The 19,324-nt window shown below is 46.2% G+C and overlaps 1 protein-coding gene; it reads right to left on the bottom strand.

The window, feature by feature from the left end:
* Nucleotides 1-14,938: 14,938 nt before the first annotated feature.
* On the bottom strand, nt 14,939-19,054 carry GSTUM_00011025001 (uncharacterized protein). XM_002841662.2 has 6 exons: nt 18,875-19,054; nt 18,467-18,818; nt 16,661-18,420; nt 15,888-16,608; nt 15,394-15,836; nt 14,939-15,344 (listed from the first exon to the last, which is right to left on the bottom strand). The coding sequence occupies exons 2-6, from the start codon at nt 18,669-18,671 to the stop codon at nt 15,027-15,029; spliced, it is 3,447 nt and encodes a 1,148-aa protein (XP_002841708.1). The 5' UTR covers nt 18,672-18,818; nt 18,875-19,054; the 3' UTR covers nt 14,939-15,026.
* Nucleotides 19,055-19,324: the final 270 nt, after the last annotated feature.

The raw sequence follows: 19,324 nt of genomic DNA, 5'->3' as shown, positions 1-19,324 counted from the left end.
GAGATAGTGGAGCTGTCCATAACCATGTTTTCATTCCGTAGCTTAAGGTCAACCAAGAGGCGGATCCTTTTTCCATCTCCCTTGGGTTGAACAAACATAGGAGCAGCACCTGGGGCTTCTGGTCGGTAGATGACTCCTCTTCTTTGTTGTTGGTTGATCCAATCACAAAGTGGGCTTTTGTATGTGTCAGGGATGGAATAGGTGGGTTGGTTCTTAAGATTAGAGGGGTCTCAGAGGCGAATGTGGTGGTTCACTTCTCTCATAGGTGGTAGTTCTTCGGGAATCTGATCAGGGAAAACATCAGAGTATTCGTCCAATAGGCGTTGGGCAGTTGCTTCACAGACTGCAGCTCGGTACTCTCCGCTTGTCGGTTTGCTTGAGACTCTGACCTTCTGATCTGGGAAATCGATAGTTGATTACCCACACCTGATTATAGCCTTATGGCGGTTCAGGAATGGCATTCCTATGAGGGTATCGTATTTGGCTAGATTTCCAACCAGCATTTTCTGGGGGGGTAGGATGGCAGAACCAAGTCGAATAGTCGCACTACAAGTTTTATGGCTTGTGGATTATGATCCCTTTACAGCCATATTGACTGGTATGGGTTGATTAAGGTCTCGAGTTGGGAGTCCACAGATAGAAATAAAAGCATTGCTGATCATGTCTCTTCCAATGGCGCCAGTGTCGAATAGGACTCTCAAGCTTTCTTGCCATTAATGAGAATTGTACCTTTCAGGGCAGTGTGTGCCTTAAATGTAGCCGAGGGTCAAACACTGTTGCACTCCCCATCAATATATCCGATATGAATCTCCTCATATTCGCTGGATTGGACATTATCACTATCATTCTCAATATTGTTGGCTGATGCTTTTTGTTTGATCGCCTTTCCTTTCCCTTTCTTCGTAGGGCAGTTCTTTGCCATGTGTCCTGTTTTTCCGCATTCAAAACATTCTCCTTTCTGTCATCTCGATTCTTTGGAGGACTTGGTTTTCTTCTTGAAAGCCCGTGGGGTATCGTCTTCAGAGTTGCTGGAGGGCTTGTGTCGTGGTCGGCTATTTCTACTAGAGGATGTCTGTGTCTTATATGCCTTGGTCTCATGGAGAATGGCGTCCTTCCATTCTGCTCTTGCAATTATAACTGCAATATCGTCGTCGTCTTCCTCGAGTGGTTCAACCTCTCGCCGGAGGGTAGGGTGCATAGTATCATACAATCATCGCTTAAGGATGTAGTTGGAAATGCTTCCTTTCTTCATTCGGTCCTTATACATCAATAGATCCGTAGCTACATCTGTAATCCTCTTGACATGCGTTCCATTAACTTGCTGGAGCTGGTTGAATTTGTTGTATAAGAGGTCGTTGGTGATAGAGGATTGGAATCGTCCTTTCAGATAATCGAGGACTGTAGATCCTCTTAATCTCACATTTCCGCCATAATCCTTCTAGCATTAGTGGTAGGCGTCGGTTGCCTTTCTTGCGCAGAATGATCTAATGTATAGTGCAGTTGTAGGGTCTTCTATATCTTTCCCTTACAGGAGAAGATAGTATGTGAGTTTCGTCACCCATCGGTCAAAGGCTTCAGGTTTGGGGTCTTTTCCTTCTCCTGTGAACTTTGCTGGGAGGTGGAGTTTGAACTTAGGAGGCTCAAATGCTACGGGTACCTCTTGTTCTTCAGGCCTAGCCCGAGACTTTCCTGCTCCAGAGGGCCCTCCTCCTGTGCTAGCCATGTCTGATTCGCTACTGGATTCAGAGTTGATTGGGGCTTCAAAGGAAGGCTTCTTTGCTGGAGTAGAAGGGAATTCTCTTGGAGGTTGTGTATCTTCCGTGTTTGCAGGTTCGCCTGGCTCTTTAGCAGAGCGCCAGGGTTGTTTCTTTCTTGTAAGGTCTTGTAGTGGGATTTGCTTCCCACTCCTAATCGTCAAAGACTCTATCTTGGATTTGAGATGAAGCCAAATGTGCCTTGATTCTGCCACTTCTCTCCGCTAGCATTCTGGTGGATATCGATAGGTTAATCAGGCCTAAATCCAGGGACAGGTTCTTAACCACTAGCTGAGGTTAAAAAAATGTAACGTGTTCGCAAAGTGCTGTAATGATCCCTCTCTGGGTAGTTAGTTCTTGGCAACGGGGAATGATACTTCTCTTTCTGTCTTCTTCTTTCTTTGTCTTACGATAGCTCTAGGCCTCTGCCTCTATTACCTATAGTACAAGACCTTTGTCTTCTATCGGGAACGCCTATCGTAAGCTTTCTCTAACTCATCTTCGTAAAGAACCTTTCTTAGCGTAACAATAATGGTGCAATAAAGATAAAGATCGTAAAGATGTTTTATATTCGTTTAAAGTAATAAGTAGGAAAAGTACTTAGAACAAAGCATGAAGAACCTATCTTCCTCGGCTGAATCGGCCTTCTTATATAGTATTCTTCCCACCCGTAGTCATGTGACCTAAAGTGGTCACATGTGCGAAACCAAATCATAGCATCCTAGTCATGTGACCAAAATGATCACATGCTCAAAACTCATGACCTCATCGCGAGATCATGTACAAAAACTCATAAACCAATCATAACGTAATAAACAAGTCATCTGACTCGACTGAGTCATATGCGCAAAACCCATGACCTCATAATGAGGTCAAGTGCGAAACATAAATCATATGTACAAGGCTTACCCACAAGGCACACTCGCAAGGCATACTCTCCAAGCGTATGTCCCATGACTCATACTTGAGCCATTTGCGAAAGTATCACAAATCCCACACATAACAAATCATATAACCCGAATAGGTTATATGCGCAAAACAACAACATATCTGTGACTCATAATCATGTATCACGTGAAAGCCTTTTCCATGCCAAGCCACGTTGGTGACATTAGCTCCCCTCCTCCTAAGCCTGAGTCCCATCAGGCTTTTTCTCCTAGTTTCAATAGTTCCCGTCCTGCTGAGCACATGGTCCGTCTCAGCTTGTGGAATTTTTCATCTGCCATCCTCCATCTGACCCTCACCGATTCTAGAGTCAGATTCGCCATCTCGATCATGTGCCGCTGACTATCGTTCAGCTTTCTCAGCTCCACCATCGTTTTGTCGTTTGCCAAAATTGTGGCCTCGGCTTGGCCAAGTTGTTCTCGGAGTCCCTGTATCTGCCTTTGTAGGCTCCCGACGTCTGGTTCCGTATCTGCTGAGGAGATTTGTGCCCCTCCCTCCCTGGACCATGTCCTCGCGGCCCATGCCTCTCTGGCATCCTCCCCTTCCAACTCTTTCCTGCTTCCATCCTTCTGCAGGTAGAATCCCGCAGATATTTTCTGTGCCCTGTGCATCCTGCACCCATTTCTGAAGCATTGTTGCCAATGCTTCAGAACGTGATCCGGGCGTGGGCCACGCTTTTGACATTCCCTCGGGAACCATCCCGAGCCTTCTTTGTCTCCAAAGTGTGTTTGGCAACCGTCATCGTAGTATACCGTCTATGACCTGGCGTTATACTGTGCTCATTGTTCCCTCTCTTTAAGTTCTTCGTCGGTCGGCCCCATGAATGAGTATTTGGGGTTAGTGGATGATGCTTGGCGGGGGCTATCTCCCCAGCCTTCGTGTTGTTGCAACGGAGCGGGAGTCTTTCCCTCGCCTTTGTCTTGGTTGAACGTAATCGTCACCTGGGCCGATCTTGCCTGGGTATCGTTGGTAGAAGATTGAGATGGCATTTTGTGCATTTTCGAAGTTGTGTGCGAAGTACTAAGTTTTATTGTGTTCGGGAGAATATCCTGTCCACTTGGCGCGGTATTGGAGGTAACCGTAGAAGAAGCGAGAATCGACTAATTCGTCGAGCTCGTATCCTGGTTCTCATGAGATGTGGAATGTGTTGTGTATTTGCATTGAGGCGGGAAGGTCGCCTTTATAAGCTCAACCGCCCACTTTTTCCAGTATCCGGAATGGTCCTATTTTCTTGTAGTCCAATTTCTTTGATGGTCGCGTTGTATGGATATTGCGTGGTATTAGCCATACCATATCTCCTGGTTGTATGTTCGGATCTGGTCTTCGGTACTTATCGTATTGTTCCTTCTGTCATTGTTGTGCTTGACTCATTTCGTATTGTAATGTTTTGTGTAGTTTCCTCATATGGGTTTTGTCCGGTATCACATCATTAATCGTATGATATGTGGTCTGACTTTGTGGATGTTGTCTGTAATTTGCGAAGAAGGGTGTCGTGCCAATTGTTTCTTGCTTTCCATTGTTGAATGCCAATTCCGCCCTAGATAGCAGCTTGTACCAATCATCTTGTTGATAATTGATGTAAGCCCTGAAATATTGTCCGAGTATCGCATTTACCCATTCTGTTTGTCCATTCGTTCGTAGATAGAACACTGTGCTTATTCTGTTTTGTATTCCCATTTCTCCAGTTACTTTCTTCTATAGTCCCGATGTGAATAGTGTTCCTCGATCAGTAATGCTATTCTTTGGGAGGCCGTGAAGTCGAACGACCTCTCTGAAGAATGTTTGTATAAAATCCCTCGTGTTGATATCTTTTCTAACCGGATTAAATGACTCATTTTGGTCAGACGATCTACCACTACCAGGATGCTATCACAATTTTCCGATGCCGGTAGGTCCATGATGAAATCCATAGTAATTGTTTCTCATGGTTGTTCGGGAACTTTGTTTGATTTTAGTAATCCATATGGTGCATGATTAGCTGTTTTCGTTCTTTGGCATATGTCACAGTTTTTGACATATCATTTGACATCTTCGTACAGTCCAGGCCCATAGAATGACCTCGTGATGAATTCCGTAGTTTTAGCCGTTCCTCCATGTCCTGCCATTCCGATATCGTGATGTTGTCATATAATGTCTGTCCTTATCCCCTCTTCTTCCGGGATCCCTTGTTTTCCGTCGTACCACATATTTCGGTCCTTCCATTGGCATAAATCTAGAGCAATTCCTTTCATCTCCTTTTTCCCTTCCTGCAAAGCTTCTCTTATTGCCTGAATTGTTCTGTCTTTCTCGTTTTGCATTCTCAATTCCTCTTTCCTCCGTTGATGTGAATTGGATAACCTCCATTGCCCCGAAGTAGGTTTTTGGTAATAGTGTTTGTGTTTTTTGTTTGATTCTTTCGTCTTCTTTCGTTTGTGGTTTTTCGCTTGCAATCCTTGTGAGAGCATCTGGCTTTCCACTCTCTTTGCCTGGTCGGTATTCAATTTTGAAGTTGCATTTGCTGAGGTGTTCCATCCACCTTATCTGGCGGTCATTCAGTTCTTTCGTAGTCATGAACGGGACCAGGTTCTTGTGGTCGGTTAGAACGAGGACTGGATGGTCGTTGTTCAAAACGTATCTCCTCTATTCTTTGAATGCTTGAACTATTGCTAATAGTTCTTTGTTTGCAACATCATAGTTGCACTCTGCGGGGGTCATTGTCTTGGACCGGTAAGACACTCGCCTCCATTTTCCATCCTCGTATTGTTGCCATAGTATGCCCGAGCATACATATTTTGAGGCATCCATTTCGATCATTGTCCTTCGGTTTGGGTTGAAATGAACCAGTATGGGTGCCGATGTTAGATGCGTCCGTATTGCATCATATGCTTTTTGTTTGGTTTCTCCCCATTCCCATTTCTTGTCTTTCTTTATTAGGTTATAGAGTGGTTTTGCAAGCCTGCTAAATCCCTCTATAAACCTTCGATAAAAGTTGCAGAATCCCATAAAGCATTGAACATCTGTCTTGTTGTTTGGTTTGGTCCAAGCCCATATGGCTGCTGTTTTGACAGGGTCGACCTTAACCCCACTTCGATTGATAATAAATCCGAGGTATTCTGTTTCTTCCTTATGAAATTCACATTTTGTTGGTTTGATCTTCATTCCTGATCCTTGTATTGTGGCCATGATATTGCTGATATCCTTTTGGTATTGTTGTATGTTTTCCGAGTATATGAGTACATCGTCCAAGTATACGATGCAACATATGTCGAGGTACTTATTAAGTACTTTGTTGATCCATCTCTGAAATGAAGCCGGTACGTTGGTTAGCCCGAAGGGCATAACCAAGTATTCGAACATTCTATATCTTGAGGCGAATGTAGTCTTCCATTCGTCTCCTGCCATGATGCATATATTGTTGTATGCGTCCTTGATGTCGAGTTTGGTGAAGTATTTTGCTAACCGCAGTCTGTCCAGTACTTCTCCAATCAAGGGTAGCGGATATCGGTCTTTCTTCGTAACCGAATTGAGGGCTTTGTAGTCGGCACGGAGTCTCATTTTTCCGTCTTTCTTTTTGACGAATATTATTGGAGATCCTCCTGACGCAAAAGAATCCCTGATCTATCCTCTCTTTAGGTTTTGCTCGATGTACTTCCTAAGTTCTTCGAGCTCTGCTTCTCCTAGGGGGTATAACTTCTTGTAGGGAATCTCTTTTGTTTTTCCCGTTTTTTCATCTTTGTCCAGCTGAATTTCGTGATTGATTCCTGGTCTTCGAGATGGTAGCTCCGTAGCTTCCTCTTCTTGGAATAGATTCGTGAATTGTTGATATTATTTTGGAACCAATTCTTTCCATCCCTTTTTGCTTCAGTACTTCTTATCCTGGATTGCTAGCTCTGTGCTGATATTGCTTTTTGCTAGAACTGCTTTTTGTCTTTGTATGTCTATTTGAGAATTCCTGTTGTATCTCCTCTTCGATAGTACCGTCCAAAGGCTTGTGCTGTGATCTCTTTGATCTCAATTCTTTTTGTTGTATTGAGCTGGTTTTGGTCCGTACTTCCCAATCCCTTGCTTCCTCTTGTGGTTTCTTCCAGTTGATCTACTTCATACAGATCTTCTTTGTTGATTTTTTCGATTATCAACTGTGCGATTCGATCGCCTTTCTGGACTTGGTAGTTGTTAGGAATACCGAGATCCGATACCTAGGAACCACCCTAGGTAGGGTAACCTCTCCCAAAATCGAAATCTCAGGTCTCCAACGCCCCCCTCCAGCCCCCTGACGGGGCCCGCGTGTCATCATACATATCGATCTAAGTTGCGTCCTGTGAGTATTATACCACAGAATCGAAGGTGTTAAAATAACACTGTATACATCGCCGCCGTCCGTCCGACCGGATCCTGTTCGCAGGATATATAAGAGGGGACCTTCGGCTAGGTCTGGGAAGTATGACGGAGTGAATCCGTCAACTACCCAGAAACTTACTAGGCTTCAAGAACGAGGTATCTTTGGCATAGGCCACAAGTAACGGGACGTTTTCGCGCAAAGAGATGATGATGAATAGTAAAGGATCTTAATGAAAGACCAATACATTCACATCCACCCTACGATAACCAGAAGAGTCTGGAACTCCTGAGAATACTACCATCGAACCCAATGGACTTCGAGGAGTGTTACAACTAGGTTCAGGTACATACTGCAACCGAGGGGGTGACTCCCAAACCGGTGACAGTAACCAGAATCCTATTACCCACGGTAACCAAGGGTTACCGACCGAGGGATTATCTACCAACCCTATGGAAAGGCTTCCTGCAGGGAGACGATTGGAGCCAATACAGTTCGACTTGAGAATTGGGCCAATTGTCTAAAAAGACTCTCACCATCGGATAATTACTATTGGAAACAGCATGATTTCCAAATAGTCATATTATAATTATCAAAGAGGGTGTGATGATTTTCAGGGTCTCCAGGTGTTCGTAACTTGGAAGAAAACCCGACGTTGCGAGTTATATTGGAAAAAGGTACATGGTTGTATGTTAGTTAGATGTAGCCCACGAACACTCAGACACGGAATATAAATATCGAAGTGCCTCCCAAGCTTTAGACATCATCAAGCAACAGAGAAGAGACCTTAACAATATAATATTGTTCTTACGATTTTACTTTACTTTACTTTATCCTACTTTACTTCGCTCTTAGTAGTCATAAACGAAACAAGTGAAGTCCGAGCCTTCCTAGACAATCTCCGTCTATAAAAATGAATCTCGATCGGCCTAGACAACTCTGAAGTCTATCGGGTTGTCTCCGCCTAACAGTAGTCCTCTCAAGCTAGGTTGACCAGGACCACTTTGATTTCACCTGTATAGTCGATGTCGATCACCACTGCCATAGTCATCAGCCGATGTTTGACCACTAGACTACTGCGGGGTGCTATTCGTCCTTTGGTGCCTTCTGGAAGTCCAATGGCTATTCCTGTTACTATCGTTGCCTGCCCGTTGGCAGGTATCTTGAATCCTTCGTTGGCATATAGGTCATGTCCTGCTGTCCCTTTGGAACCTTTGGTAGGCACATTTGCCTCTTGGTCCAGCCTTTGTATCCGTACTCTCTTATCTTGCCGCATTTCAGCGAACTTTGCATGCAAAGTTTCTTCTTCCGCTTCTCGTATGGGTGTTGAGTAGACCACAGGCAAACTGTTGAGACATCGTGTCGCACATAGTTCGCTTGTAAAGGTCATCTTGTTCTCATTCCAATCGATCATCAGATTATGCTTTCATAACTATAGCATCCCGAGGACTATCTCATAGTTTTTTAGATCTGCTACTTGAAATGTTGCCGTTTCTCTATAGCTTTCAATATCCATAGGTACTGTCGCTGTATCGGTTATAGGACTCATAGCACTTGGCTTTCCATTCGCTAAGTAGACTTGTCTCGCTTTCTTCGCTTGTTTGGTGTGGAGGCCGTATTTGTCGCATATTTCTTTGTCGATAAAGTCTTCGGTGGCCCCAGAGTCGAGCATTGCTTATATTGTTGTTTCTTTGTTTTCCTTGTTGTATATCTTCGTTTTGATCATCACATGATCTCCATCTTCTTCTCCTCTTCGCGTGTGTAGTGCCGTGTAATAGTTCGCTAACTTGATGGGTTTTCCTGGTCCACATCTTGGGTCTCCCAGACTACCGTTTACTGGAGACCCTCGTCGTTTTCCGCCGGTGAATCCTCTGTTATCATTTTGCGGATGTTGCTTCTTTTTTAATTTTGGAAACAATTATTTCCAGCAGCTCTGTTTCCTTGATATCCATTGTCGGGTCGACTTCTGTATTCTTGTATCCTATGTCCTGCCTCTCGGAGTCTCTCGCTGCAGTTTCTCAGGCAGATGATGTAGAGAGTAGCATCATCAAACTCGGCCTCGTATTCCAATAGTCAGCATTCATTCCAGTATGCCGAGAATGTTTGTTTTCCTTGTTGAAGTTTTTCTAGCTTTTATCTTGCTGTTTCTTTGGCGTTGGGATCTCTGAATTGTTCGAAGAGTGTCGCCTTGAACTCTTCGTATGTGACCCATTCCCTCTGTTTCCTCCCATCTTGGAAAGGCATGATCCATTGTCCCACAAGTCCCTTGAGTAGAGATTCCATGTATGGAATCTTGATCTCATCGTGGTGATCTCCATATCCCTTGACGGCAAAATATCCTTCACCTTGCACTAAGAATATTCGTAGCTTGTCTTCAGCTCCTTCATATGTGTTGGGCTTCTTTGCTTTCGGTCTTTGGACATTTCCTTGCCCTGTATTTCGTGTGGCTGCGAGCAATGCCTGAAACTGATTTTCAGTCATTCCAAGTATACTGGTTCCTGGTGCCAGAGCGGGTGGGGCCGGTGGCCCAGGTACTATGAATCCCGACATTCTCTTCGGTCGTGGAGTTCCTGCAGGAGTGCTATCGACTGGCTATCCTTTCTCTGGGGTTACTGGGCTTGCTGCCCTTGAGGGTTCTGCTGAGACGTGATCTAAGGCGTCGCTGAATCCTCCTAAGTTAAGGTTTGGATCGTCGATGTTGATATCTCCTTCTCAGTCTGGATTGAAGGATGCCATCTTGTATCGTTTGGCGTCGCACTTAGGTGACGCTTTGTAATGTAATGATCCCTCTCTGGGTAGTTAGTTCTTGGCAACGGGGAACGATACTTCTCTTTCTGTCTTCTTCTTTCTTTGTCTTATGATAGCTCTAGGCCTCTGCCTACGTTACCAATAGTAAAAGACCTTTGTCTTCTATCAGGAATGCCTATCGTAAGCCTTCTCTAACTCGTCTTCGTAAAGAACCTTTCTTGGCGTAATGATAATGGTGCAATAAAGATAAAGATCGCAAAGATGTTTTATATTCGTTTAAAGTAATAAGTAGGAAAAGTACTTAGAAGTCAATCTAATTTTATTTAAACTCGTACCGCTAACACTGGCATATGACGAGCCCCCGCCGGCACAGGGATACCGCTAACCGGTATACCACTAATCCTAGGCTAACTAAGTCTACGGTCCCGCACCTGCCATCCCCGAGTCATGCCCACACGGAAACTAATTACAAGACCATCAAACAACCCAGCGCCCTCCCCGGTCCGAGTCCGTAGCCCTTCTGGTATGAAGCCAACCAGCACCAAGCGTAGCCGAAGCCGAGCAAGAGACCAACCCAACCAGGTTCCTCGTCCAACAAAATCAAAACCACTACCACTCGGTCTAAATACCGTCCCGCAACACCTCCACCACAGTAGAAAACCAACAACAAACCAAACCAAATATAAACTACAGGCGACACAATGGCAGGGAGGAGGTGACCAGCATGTCCACCTCTCGCATCCGCATGCTAGGCCGTCGACCCTATAAACCCACTTTGCCAAGTGCCTCCGAGGAGCGTAATGGTGAGGAGGACCTGTACCCGCTGCCTGTCCCCCAACATAAAACACATGAACAAAAGAAATACATAGAGGTGGTGACAGACCGAAATAGTCAGTGGGGCCTATCTCCCACCCGTGGTGCCTTGCCCCTGCTAGCCATGCCCATTGCCAAACCAAAGAAACCAAACAAACTTCCACAACACCCAGCACGCAGAACCCAAACAAGTCCAACTAGGTGGTCGCAATCCACTATCCGCACAGGTGGCCATCAGTCCAGCGGTCCGCCGGGAAGCTTTACAGCACTCAGCAGCTTCGCCCAGCAGCCCAAACCGGTCCGGAAACACTTAATTAGACATCGCCCAACCTGACGCATGTCCGACTGGTGCTCGCAGGTGCCTCTCCCCCCCCAATCAGCCCCCCTCAAGCCCCACACACCAGACGCCACAGAGCCCATCCAGCCCCCCCAGCCCCTCAGACAGAACAACCATCCGATGGCCACAGGACAGCTTATACCCAGCCCCGCCAGGCAGCCATTGATCTTGGCCACACAAACAGAGCCCCAACCCTCAGCACCATATAGCCGAGGGGGGCCCACCAGCCACAGCCGGGAGCCACAAAGGAGGCAGCACCAACACCCGAAGGCACAGGCACCAGCCACACCATCCAACCCAGCCGAACCGAAATCCAGCCGAGTCGGGAAGAGTAAGCAGAGCCAGCCAAAGCCAGCCCCACAGGTCCGGCAACAGGTACGGACCGAACAACGGGCAAGAGGCATCCCCAACTGACACGACAAGATAGGGAAGGGCGAATGAACAGAAGCAGACAAACGGAAGGTAGGCCCCACTTGCAATGGGTGAAGCTGCCAACCACAGACCACAACTGAACCACCCAGACGCACAGACAACGCGAGTGCCTGGCAGCCAATCGTCCCACACCACCCCAGGCAGCAAAGAAAAACCACTCCAGGGGGTAAGGTTTTTCAGGGTCAAAGCCATCCCCACCGTAGCTAGGAGGTAACACCTGACTGAACTACCGTATATGCCGCAAGGACAAAACTTCCAAGGGAACAGTGATAAACAACATCGTAGGATTCCGACCGTAGAAACATAAAGTAACGAGGCAGGGAGGGGCCGGTGAGGCCCCCTCCCTTGAGAAAATGATGCAGCCGGTACGACGAGTTGATACTTGGGAAGGTTATCAGTCTAACCCATGGGCGTTTTGTATCGCGTGAACTAAGGACTCCGTTAAAACCCAACAAAAGACATGAGCTGGCCCAAAGAACGACACGGGTGATCCCCCCAAACACAATGTTCAATCCCCCCAATCGAACGCGAAACCTGCGAGTAGACGATAGACAGGAAGCCGTAGACATTTTACCGAAAGGGGCTCGTATGCGACAGTGATGAGTGCTCGAAGTGCTGGTATCGTGAGATAACCAGTCCAACGAAACGAGACGCAAACAAGTTATCCGCCACGCAACACCTAACAGACCTCAACACCAAAGACCCCAGGAACTACTGAGCGAACTCAGATATCTCCCCCAGAATCAAAGGCATCAAGGCCCATCATGATGGCAAAAGAAACGCTCGGGGCGAAGCGACGGCAAGGACGAGGAAAAGTACTTAGAACAAAGCGTGAAGAACCTATCTTCTTTGGCTGCATTGGCCTCCTTATATAGTATTCTTCCCACCCATAGTCATGTGACCTAAAGTGGTCACATGTGCGAAACCAAATCATAATATCCTAGTCATGTGACCAAAATGATCACATGCTCAAAACCCATGACCTCATAGCGAGATCATGTACAAAAACTTATAAACCAATCATAACGTAATAAACAAGTCATATGACTCGACTGAGTCATATGCGCAAAACCCATGACCTCATAATGAGGTTATGTGCGAAACATAAATCATATGCGTAAGACTTACCCGCAAGGCACACTCGCAAGGCATACTCTCCAAGCGTATGTCCTATGACTCATACTTGAACCATGTGCGAAAGCATTACAAATCCCACACATAACAAATCATATAACCCGAATAAGTTATATGCGCAAAGCAACAACATACCTGTGACTCATAATCATGTATCACGTGAAAACCTTTTCCATGCCAAGCCACATTCGTGACAGGTGCTAATCACGTTTCGGTAATAGATACGATAGTTGGCAGGTGGCCTGCTCTTCCAGACAGGAGGCGAGAGCTGAGAACTAAAGGAGGCTTCGAGGGTTTACTGAGAAACAAAGAGTAACCATTCAACCAAGTATATTGAAATACTGTCTATTGAAGTCTGCCTTTTCTATCGTAGAAACAGGTGGTCTTTAAGTACACAAATCTGTTCATGTCTTAGCATGAACGAAACTAATCAAAGGTATCAATTGATACATTTTGGTGAAACTAATTAAGTATCAAAGCGATACTTAAAACAAAACATAAAACAAAACCAAGTATCAAACGATACTTAAAACAAATCAAGTATCAAAGCGATACTTAAAACAAAACATAAAACAAAACCAAGTATCAAACAATACTTAAAACAAAACATAAAACAAAACCAATAACCGAGTACCCATACTGGTTACATGTATTCCTTCTCCAACTAGTGCATTCTGTTGCTACTGGCTCTCTTTCTCCTTCTGTGCTCCACGCCATAGTGTACTCCTTGATAGCCCTTTTATTCTATCTGAACTACAAGCAGAGCTATAACCCCTCGTATTCAGCCTCCTTTGAGGTGTATTCTCCATGGCTTCCATACCTTCTGCCTGACTGACTGCCTTATCTTCTCCTTCAATAGCAGCAATCTCATCCTGGCTTTCGTTGGAATCCAAGGGAGTGGATTGTTGACACAGCTTTTTGGAAAAGCCGCCTTGGGATCCAATAGCACGCAGGCATTTTCGTTTTTGCTGTATTGGTAGCATAGTAGTGGCTTTTGTAATGCTTGACTTTGTTCACAATTGTTGGTAAATTGTTTCTACAGTTTCTTGTATACATCAAAGCTTTACTACATTTGTTCTGCTTTTTACTTCATCCATTATCATGCTATTTTACTCTTCCAACCTCTATAGTATTTTTCAACATAGCACTGTGTACATTCTGTTCCTTGTTTCACTCTCACCAAAATTTTCACTTCTTGTCTTCTATCTCCTCTTGCCTATGGTACTTAATTAAAAAAAAAAGCTAGCACTTGTTTGTTCTCTTTAGAAATGGCTTTATCTCAGTGCTAGCCTTTCTCTAAATTTCTGTGTTGTGGTTGACTAGATACAAATCGCGTTTGGCCTGTTTTGAGGACCCGGTTTGAGCCCATTTGCACTGTACTCCATTTCAATGATTGCAAAGTACCGTGCTCTACGTTATTCAAAACCAAAAAAAAAACCGAACACCGTCAGACAGCTAACCTAAGCAGTAAGATAATCCAAAGATCCACTACATGCACCGACAAACAGTCTACCGCAGGATCTCCATCAGTGCCAAGGAAAACCCATCACCCAAGACTTATGATATGATACCACTAAGCCGTCTAACCAACCGAGGAGAGTTCCGCCACCACCAACGCAGCACGCACAACAAAAACCCCAACTCTATATAATACTTCAACCCGTCAATACATACAAGTATCACACTTCCACAATCTCCAATCGGGTAACCTAATTATCACCACTCTCCCCTCAGTTATCTCATGATGCCAAATAACCCATCACAGACCATCGCTCGTCCGTTTATTATTCGAACGTAGTTTCCATATCGTGCGATGAACACAATACCGGTACGATACTTGCTCCGGACACCGCTTTGAAAAAGCACTTTAGATCCCAATGGGGGTGGAAGGGGGTTGGAGGGTTATGCACGGCGTGCGCGGGAGTAAAAATAAAACCCAATTCGGCGTTTTAAATGAACAATTGGCCCCAGGCGTTGCGGGTGAGAGGAATATTGTTAATCCAACTTCTCTCTTCATAATATGCTACCCAGAGCCTCGTCTTCAAGTCTTTCTTCTTCTGGCCATCCCCTAATCTCTGCAGGCTGGCGATCTGGGGTCTGCTTACTGCAGGAAACCCCGATTTATCAACACTCTACAACACTGACTCTTATAGCAAAAGGCACTACCGGTACCAGTATTACTCGGCGTCAAATTTTAAAGTGCGAGATATGACCCCCCTGACTCGTGCCTTACAACTGTATTAGTTGTCTACAGTACGGTTAATGTATCATACGGTATCATACTCGAATAGCAAGTTGGGGGGGTTGATCCAGCCCGAGAGTGCCCGAGTACAACGCCCGCCGAAAGGCGGCCGATTACACTTTTATTTCGGGTGCCCATGCTTTTCATGAACAAGAAGTAAGTGGTCCCGTGTGGTGTCTCTATGAAAGATACTAGCAACTACAATCTTAGAGCCCAATCAGGTATCATAATGTATTATTATTACACATGCCACAATTCTCTCATCATATTTGCCCACTGAAACCTTTCCTTCTCCAACCTCCAGATCTAATTATCGGTATCCATCAACATTTCCTCAATCGCATTGTCCAGCTCCTGATGTTGCTTCTTCTTAGCCATCTGATTATTTTTCCAGTCCTCCTCTTTCCTCTCAACGATATCCAAGCCATTCGTAATCAATTGATCCAACTCTTCTGCTTTTGCCGCGACCGCCTTTTTTGCCTCCTCTAAATTTTCAAGGAACTCGTTGTATTCCTGTGTGTGTGAATTGTCCAGCGCTTTGATTAACCTGGTACCCTGAGCTTCGAAATTCTCTATCATCTCTATCGCAAGCTCCTCGCTACACACCAAATACTTGACAAGTCCCTATTGAACGTTAGCGTGAAATTGCAACAGTTTTGTGTGGGTAACAAACTCGGGTGATTTGCTCTAGCGCTGAGAGCGTCTCTTTGAGATGCCCGGGTAATGATTTCCGCCAAATAATGTGAGCATCCTCTTCCCCTTCCTCACCATTCTCATCCTCATCGTCACTATCACCGGACCCGCTACATTCAGAGTCCGAACACGTATCGGTGTTTATATCGGAACCATTATCATCTGTGTAGGCGTTCATAGAATCCTCAACCTCAGTATCCCCATCCAGCCCACCTTGAACAGAATCCTCAATCCGCTCCTGTCTCCGAACATGTTCTCCATTGATGGGAACCACCCTAGAAGCTCTGCGGAACTGCTCCTCTGCCAATCGCCGGTTGGGAGGATTCCCGCGGTAAGGCGGGTTCTGAATTCTTACGAATCGTTGTTTTCGTAGCATCTTGGAAAAATGTGTCTCTGGATGCCCCTTTCTAGCTAAAACCGTGTCTAAAAATGTTAGTAAGGGTTTAGCATAGCCCTGAAACCTTAATAACGTACCCTCGAACGGTCTATCTCCGGTGCTAATGGTCTCAACTCTTGCACCCTGGACCAAGTTATTATTATCCCCAAGCTTCCGCTTACCGTTCCTGATAAGTTGAACTTTCGGCTTTGAATGATGGAGAACAGGAGGTGAGGATTTGGGTATGCTGGTGCTCGTCTCGGCAAGTATTTTCAAGACCCTAGCCACCGCGGGTTCTATAGATTCTGCGTCGTCTGAGTCCTCCCGAAGTTCTGGCTCTTGGCATACCCTGTGTGATTTCTTTGGCGGAAGAGCAATGGGCAAAGCCGGGGCAGGCGATGTCGATGATATTGAAATCACATCCCTCTCCTTTTCATGAAACTTTTCAAACGGTTTTGGTAGTTCTGTAGATTTGTTCTTGGGCCCATCGATATGCCTAGTCGCACTATCCTTTTGTTTAAAATACCCCCTGCCCCCCTCATAACTAGTGCTAATTCCTGGGTTCCTATGCTTACCGCCCTTTGCGCGAGTCCTGACCAGATGGGGTGTTTTCTCTACAAACAGCTGTCCGCCCAATGAGGTTCTCTCACGCAGGATGCTGGTTGTGCTTTTGACGAACACGTTTTCCTCAGTCTCCGGCTCTTGAGGGGCTTCAGGAGCAGGATCCTTTGGCTCGTCTAATATCTCACATGAGACTCTTTTTGGCCCCGCTGGTGGCTTTGGGACCCGCTGTCTAGAAGGGCTTCCATTTTCATCAACCTAGCCGTATGTGTTAAATTTGTGTCATCATTAGGTTCAAGTGTCTTACAACCTCAGTATGTCTAGTTTCCGTTCTTTTAAGTGCTGTGAACCCTCCCCTTTTCTCTTTCGCATCCCAAACAACAACATCTTCATCTTCCTCAGGCAGTATAACCAGACTTTGAAGCTTCTGGGTTGTGGGGAGTTTGGATAGACCATCGGGTATTGATAGTTCTTCGTCGTGGGTCGCGTTATGGACTTTGGGCCCCGTGGGTGAATTTTCTTTGGAGAATTCGATTGGGCTTAGAAGATAAAGACCGTTAGTTGCGGTCTCAGATACTGCACTCGCACTCACTGCCCGATCACAAGTGACCTTATCTTTGAGCTGCGCCATTAGGCTGGTAACGCCGGGCATCTGCTTCGGTATCGTTGAAACATTTTCTCCATATATCCGCGGTGGCGGACTTGAGGTCCAAGGGTGAGAAGTGCCCATGGCACGATCTTCATTCAGATCAGCGGTGCTGGTGCTTGCGTCTACAAGATATGACGTAGGGTGAGGTGTTAATATTTTTGATATATTGGCTAATGCAGCTGGGGCGTTCCCACGAAGACTTTCTTGTGGGTCATGGGGGGCTGTTGAAGATCCCGAAGGACCATATGTACCATGAGTATCCGCTCTCGAGAGTCCTTTTGCGAGATTTATCGCCTCTTGGGGTGGCAATTCTTTCGGAAATTTTTCTAGTGAACTAAGTCGACACTTTTGAGACTCTCGGCCAAGCGTAAATGCCCCCTTACTTGCATCATCCAGGCCTCCAAATATTTTTTGTGCTGTCTGTGGGCAGTGAGCGTTAGGCTCCGGAGGCGTTGCTGGACCCGAAATATTTGAAGTTCTTTCTTCTCTATTTCCCTTATGATTTATATATTCCTTCTTGTTGAGTGGTGGCAAAGTATCGCCATTATATACCGCCCACTCATCCAAGTCAGGCCCCCCACGGCCCGAATCTCGAACTTCAGGGGACACATCCATTTGAGGAAAGGATGTTATAGCTCCGGAGTTATCATTTGCATTGAGCGTGGGCGCAAGAGCTCCTCCCTTCTTTCCATAGCCGACCGTTTTGGGGGACGAGGTTCGTTGGCGTTTATGAGAACCTTCGCTGAGCTCTTTTGGAGTGATTGTGGGTTTATGGGCCTTACGTTTTGAGCTCATAGCTGTAGTTTTATGACCTAGCGCATTCTCTTGAGCCACTGCGCTTTGTTTCTCTCCCACCACCCTTGGCTCCCTAGCGTCCTCTTGTTTTTTCCCCACTTGCACAACCCTCGCCCCTCTACGAGCATCGATACTCTCTGGAATAGGCGCATCTTTTCTCTTTTTTATTGGAGGGTTGGTCCTATATGTCTCGGGAAGTGCACGCTTATTTGCCGTAGCAGGCTTTTGTTTTTTCCCAGGTGAAAGTAACCTCGTCGTAGCTTTCCTTGGAGTGTACTGCACTAATTCCTCGCCTTCGCTTTCCCCACCGGAGGATGGGATGAGCACAACCTTGGGTGGCTTCTTCTCTCTCAGAGATCTTCGTAGGTTGGGTTGTGCTTCGGAGGTTTGGGTTGGGTGAACGGTTTTTGTGAGGGCCTTTGGCTGCGGGGTAGGCGCAGACTTCCTAATTTCCGTTCCACCCAGAGCGCGTGGTGCCACCGGCCCAACGGGCCCGCTTCCCGAATGAGGTGTAATTTCTTCTCCACTAGAATCAACCACCCGAGCTTCCGACTTATACGAACGACCTTTCCCTCTCCCCCGATTCCCAGGGACAACCTTCCCTTTCTCCATCAATCGCCCTTTAACTATTTCTGTTAGCTTGGGGTGCATGCTTGGCCTTTTGGTTTGTACCTGCACTGTGCTCCTGGACCCTGCCTCCCACTTTTGGCTCTTGAGAAACTGGGCTACTCAACGGTAATTCCCATATATCATCACTAATGGGGAGTGGCTCCGGCTTCTTTCGCTGCACAACAGGTTTTACATCTCTTGTAACTCCCTCATTTTTCGCCCCCCGAGACACAGGCCTTGTGGCCCTCGCAGGCAGTGTAGGTTCCATAGGTCGCTTCACAGTTGCCCTCTTTCGCCCGGTATTTTGTTTTTGCAGAGAGGGTGGTGTTGGTATTTCTCCCCGTTCGTTTGCCAGTCTATCCTTGAGCTTGCCTCGCCTTTTGACTTCCTCAAGAGATATCAAAGAAGGTACTCCCTGCAGTATGCTTAATAGCCCATCAGCGGGTTCGTCATTGGCCTGGCTTAGCTTACATTCTCCTAGACCTCGGGACCCGGTGCTCTCCACAAGGTCACACTCCGCTGCTTTTAAGGGTTTGCTTTTGGACGCTTGGACAACCGGATGGTCTCCGAGATCACTTAGGCGGCCTTGCCAGTGACTGAGAATATCCCCCGAAGTGGGCGGCGAGCTTTGTGGCAAGCGATCGTGTGATGCTTCCTGAATCTGCCTTGGGCGAAGTTCTGTGCTAGTTGGTCCCATGGCCTGGATAGAAGCCTCCGCCCCTATTGAGAGGCCAATCCTAGAGCCCAGACTAATTGTAGGCAAAGAAGCACCATCATAGATATTATCGATTTCTGCTGTACTGACAGATAATATTTCTCCGGGTTCAGACTGTCCACTAGACGTGGCTTCAGCTCCCACCGGGCTATCGACAGCGCCAAGTACATATCCTCGACGCTTTTGCAGCTCTTCCACTTTTTCCT

This window comes from Tuber melanosporum, assembly GCF_000151645.1.
Source record: "Tuber melanosporum whole genome shotgun sequence assembly, scaffold_79, strain Mel28".
Lineage (NCBI taxonomy): Eukaryota > Fungi > Ascomycota > Pezizomycetes > Pezizales > Tuberaceae > Tuber > Tuber melanosporum.
The sequence above is the reverse complement of the archived record's forward strand: the minus strand, read 5'-3'. Positions and strand labels throughout refer to the sequence as shown.

Excerpts from the sequence above, each read along its gene's own strand:
- GSTUM_00011025001 (XM_002841662.2), bottom strand. The coding sequence starts at position 18,671 with ATGGAACCTACACTGCCTGCGAGGGCCACAAGGCCTGTGTCTCGGGGG. Across the intron at positions 15,837-15,887 it reads CGGAGATAGACCGTTCGAGG|ACACGGTTTTAGCTAGAAAG; the intron begins GTACGTTATTAA and ends TAACATTTTTAG. Across the intron at positions 15,345-15,393 it reads CGCTAGAGCAAATCACCCGA|GGACTTGTCAAGTATTTGGT; the intron begins GTTTGTTACCCA and ends AACGTTCAATAG.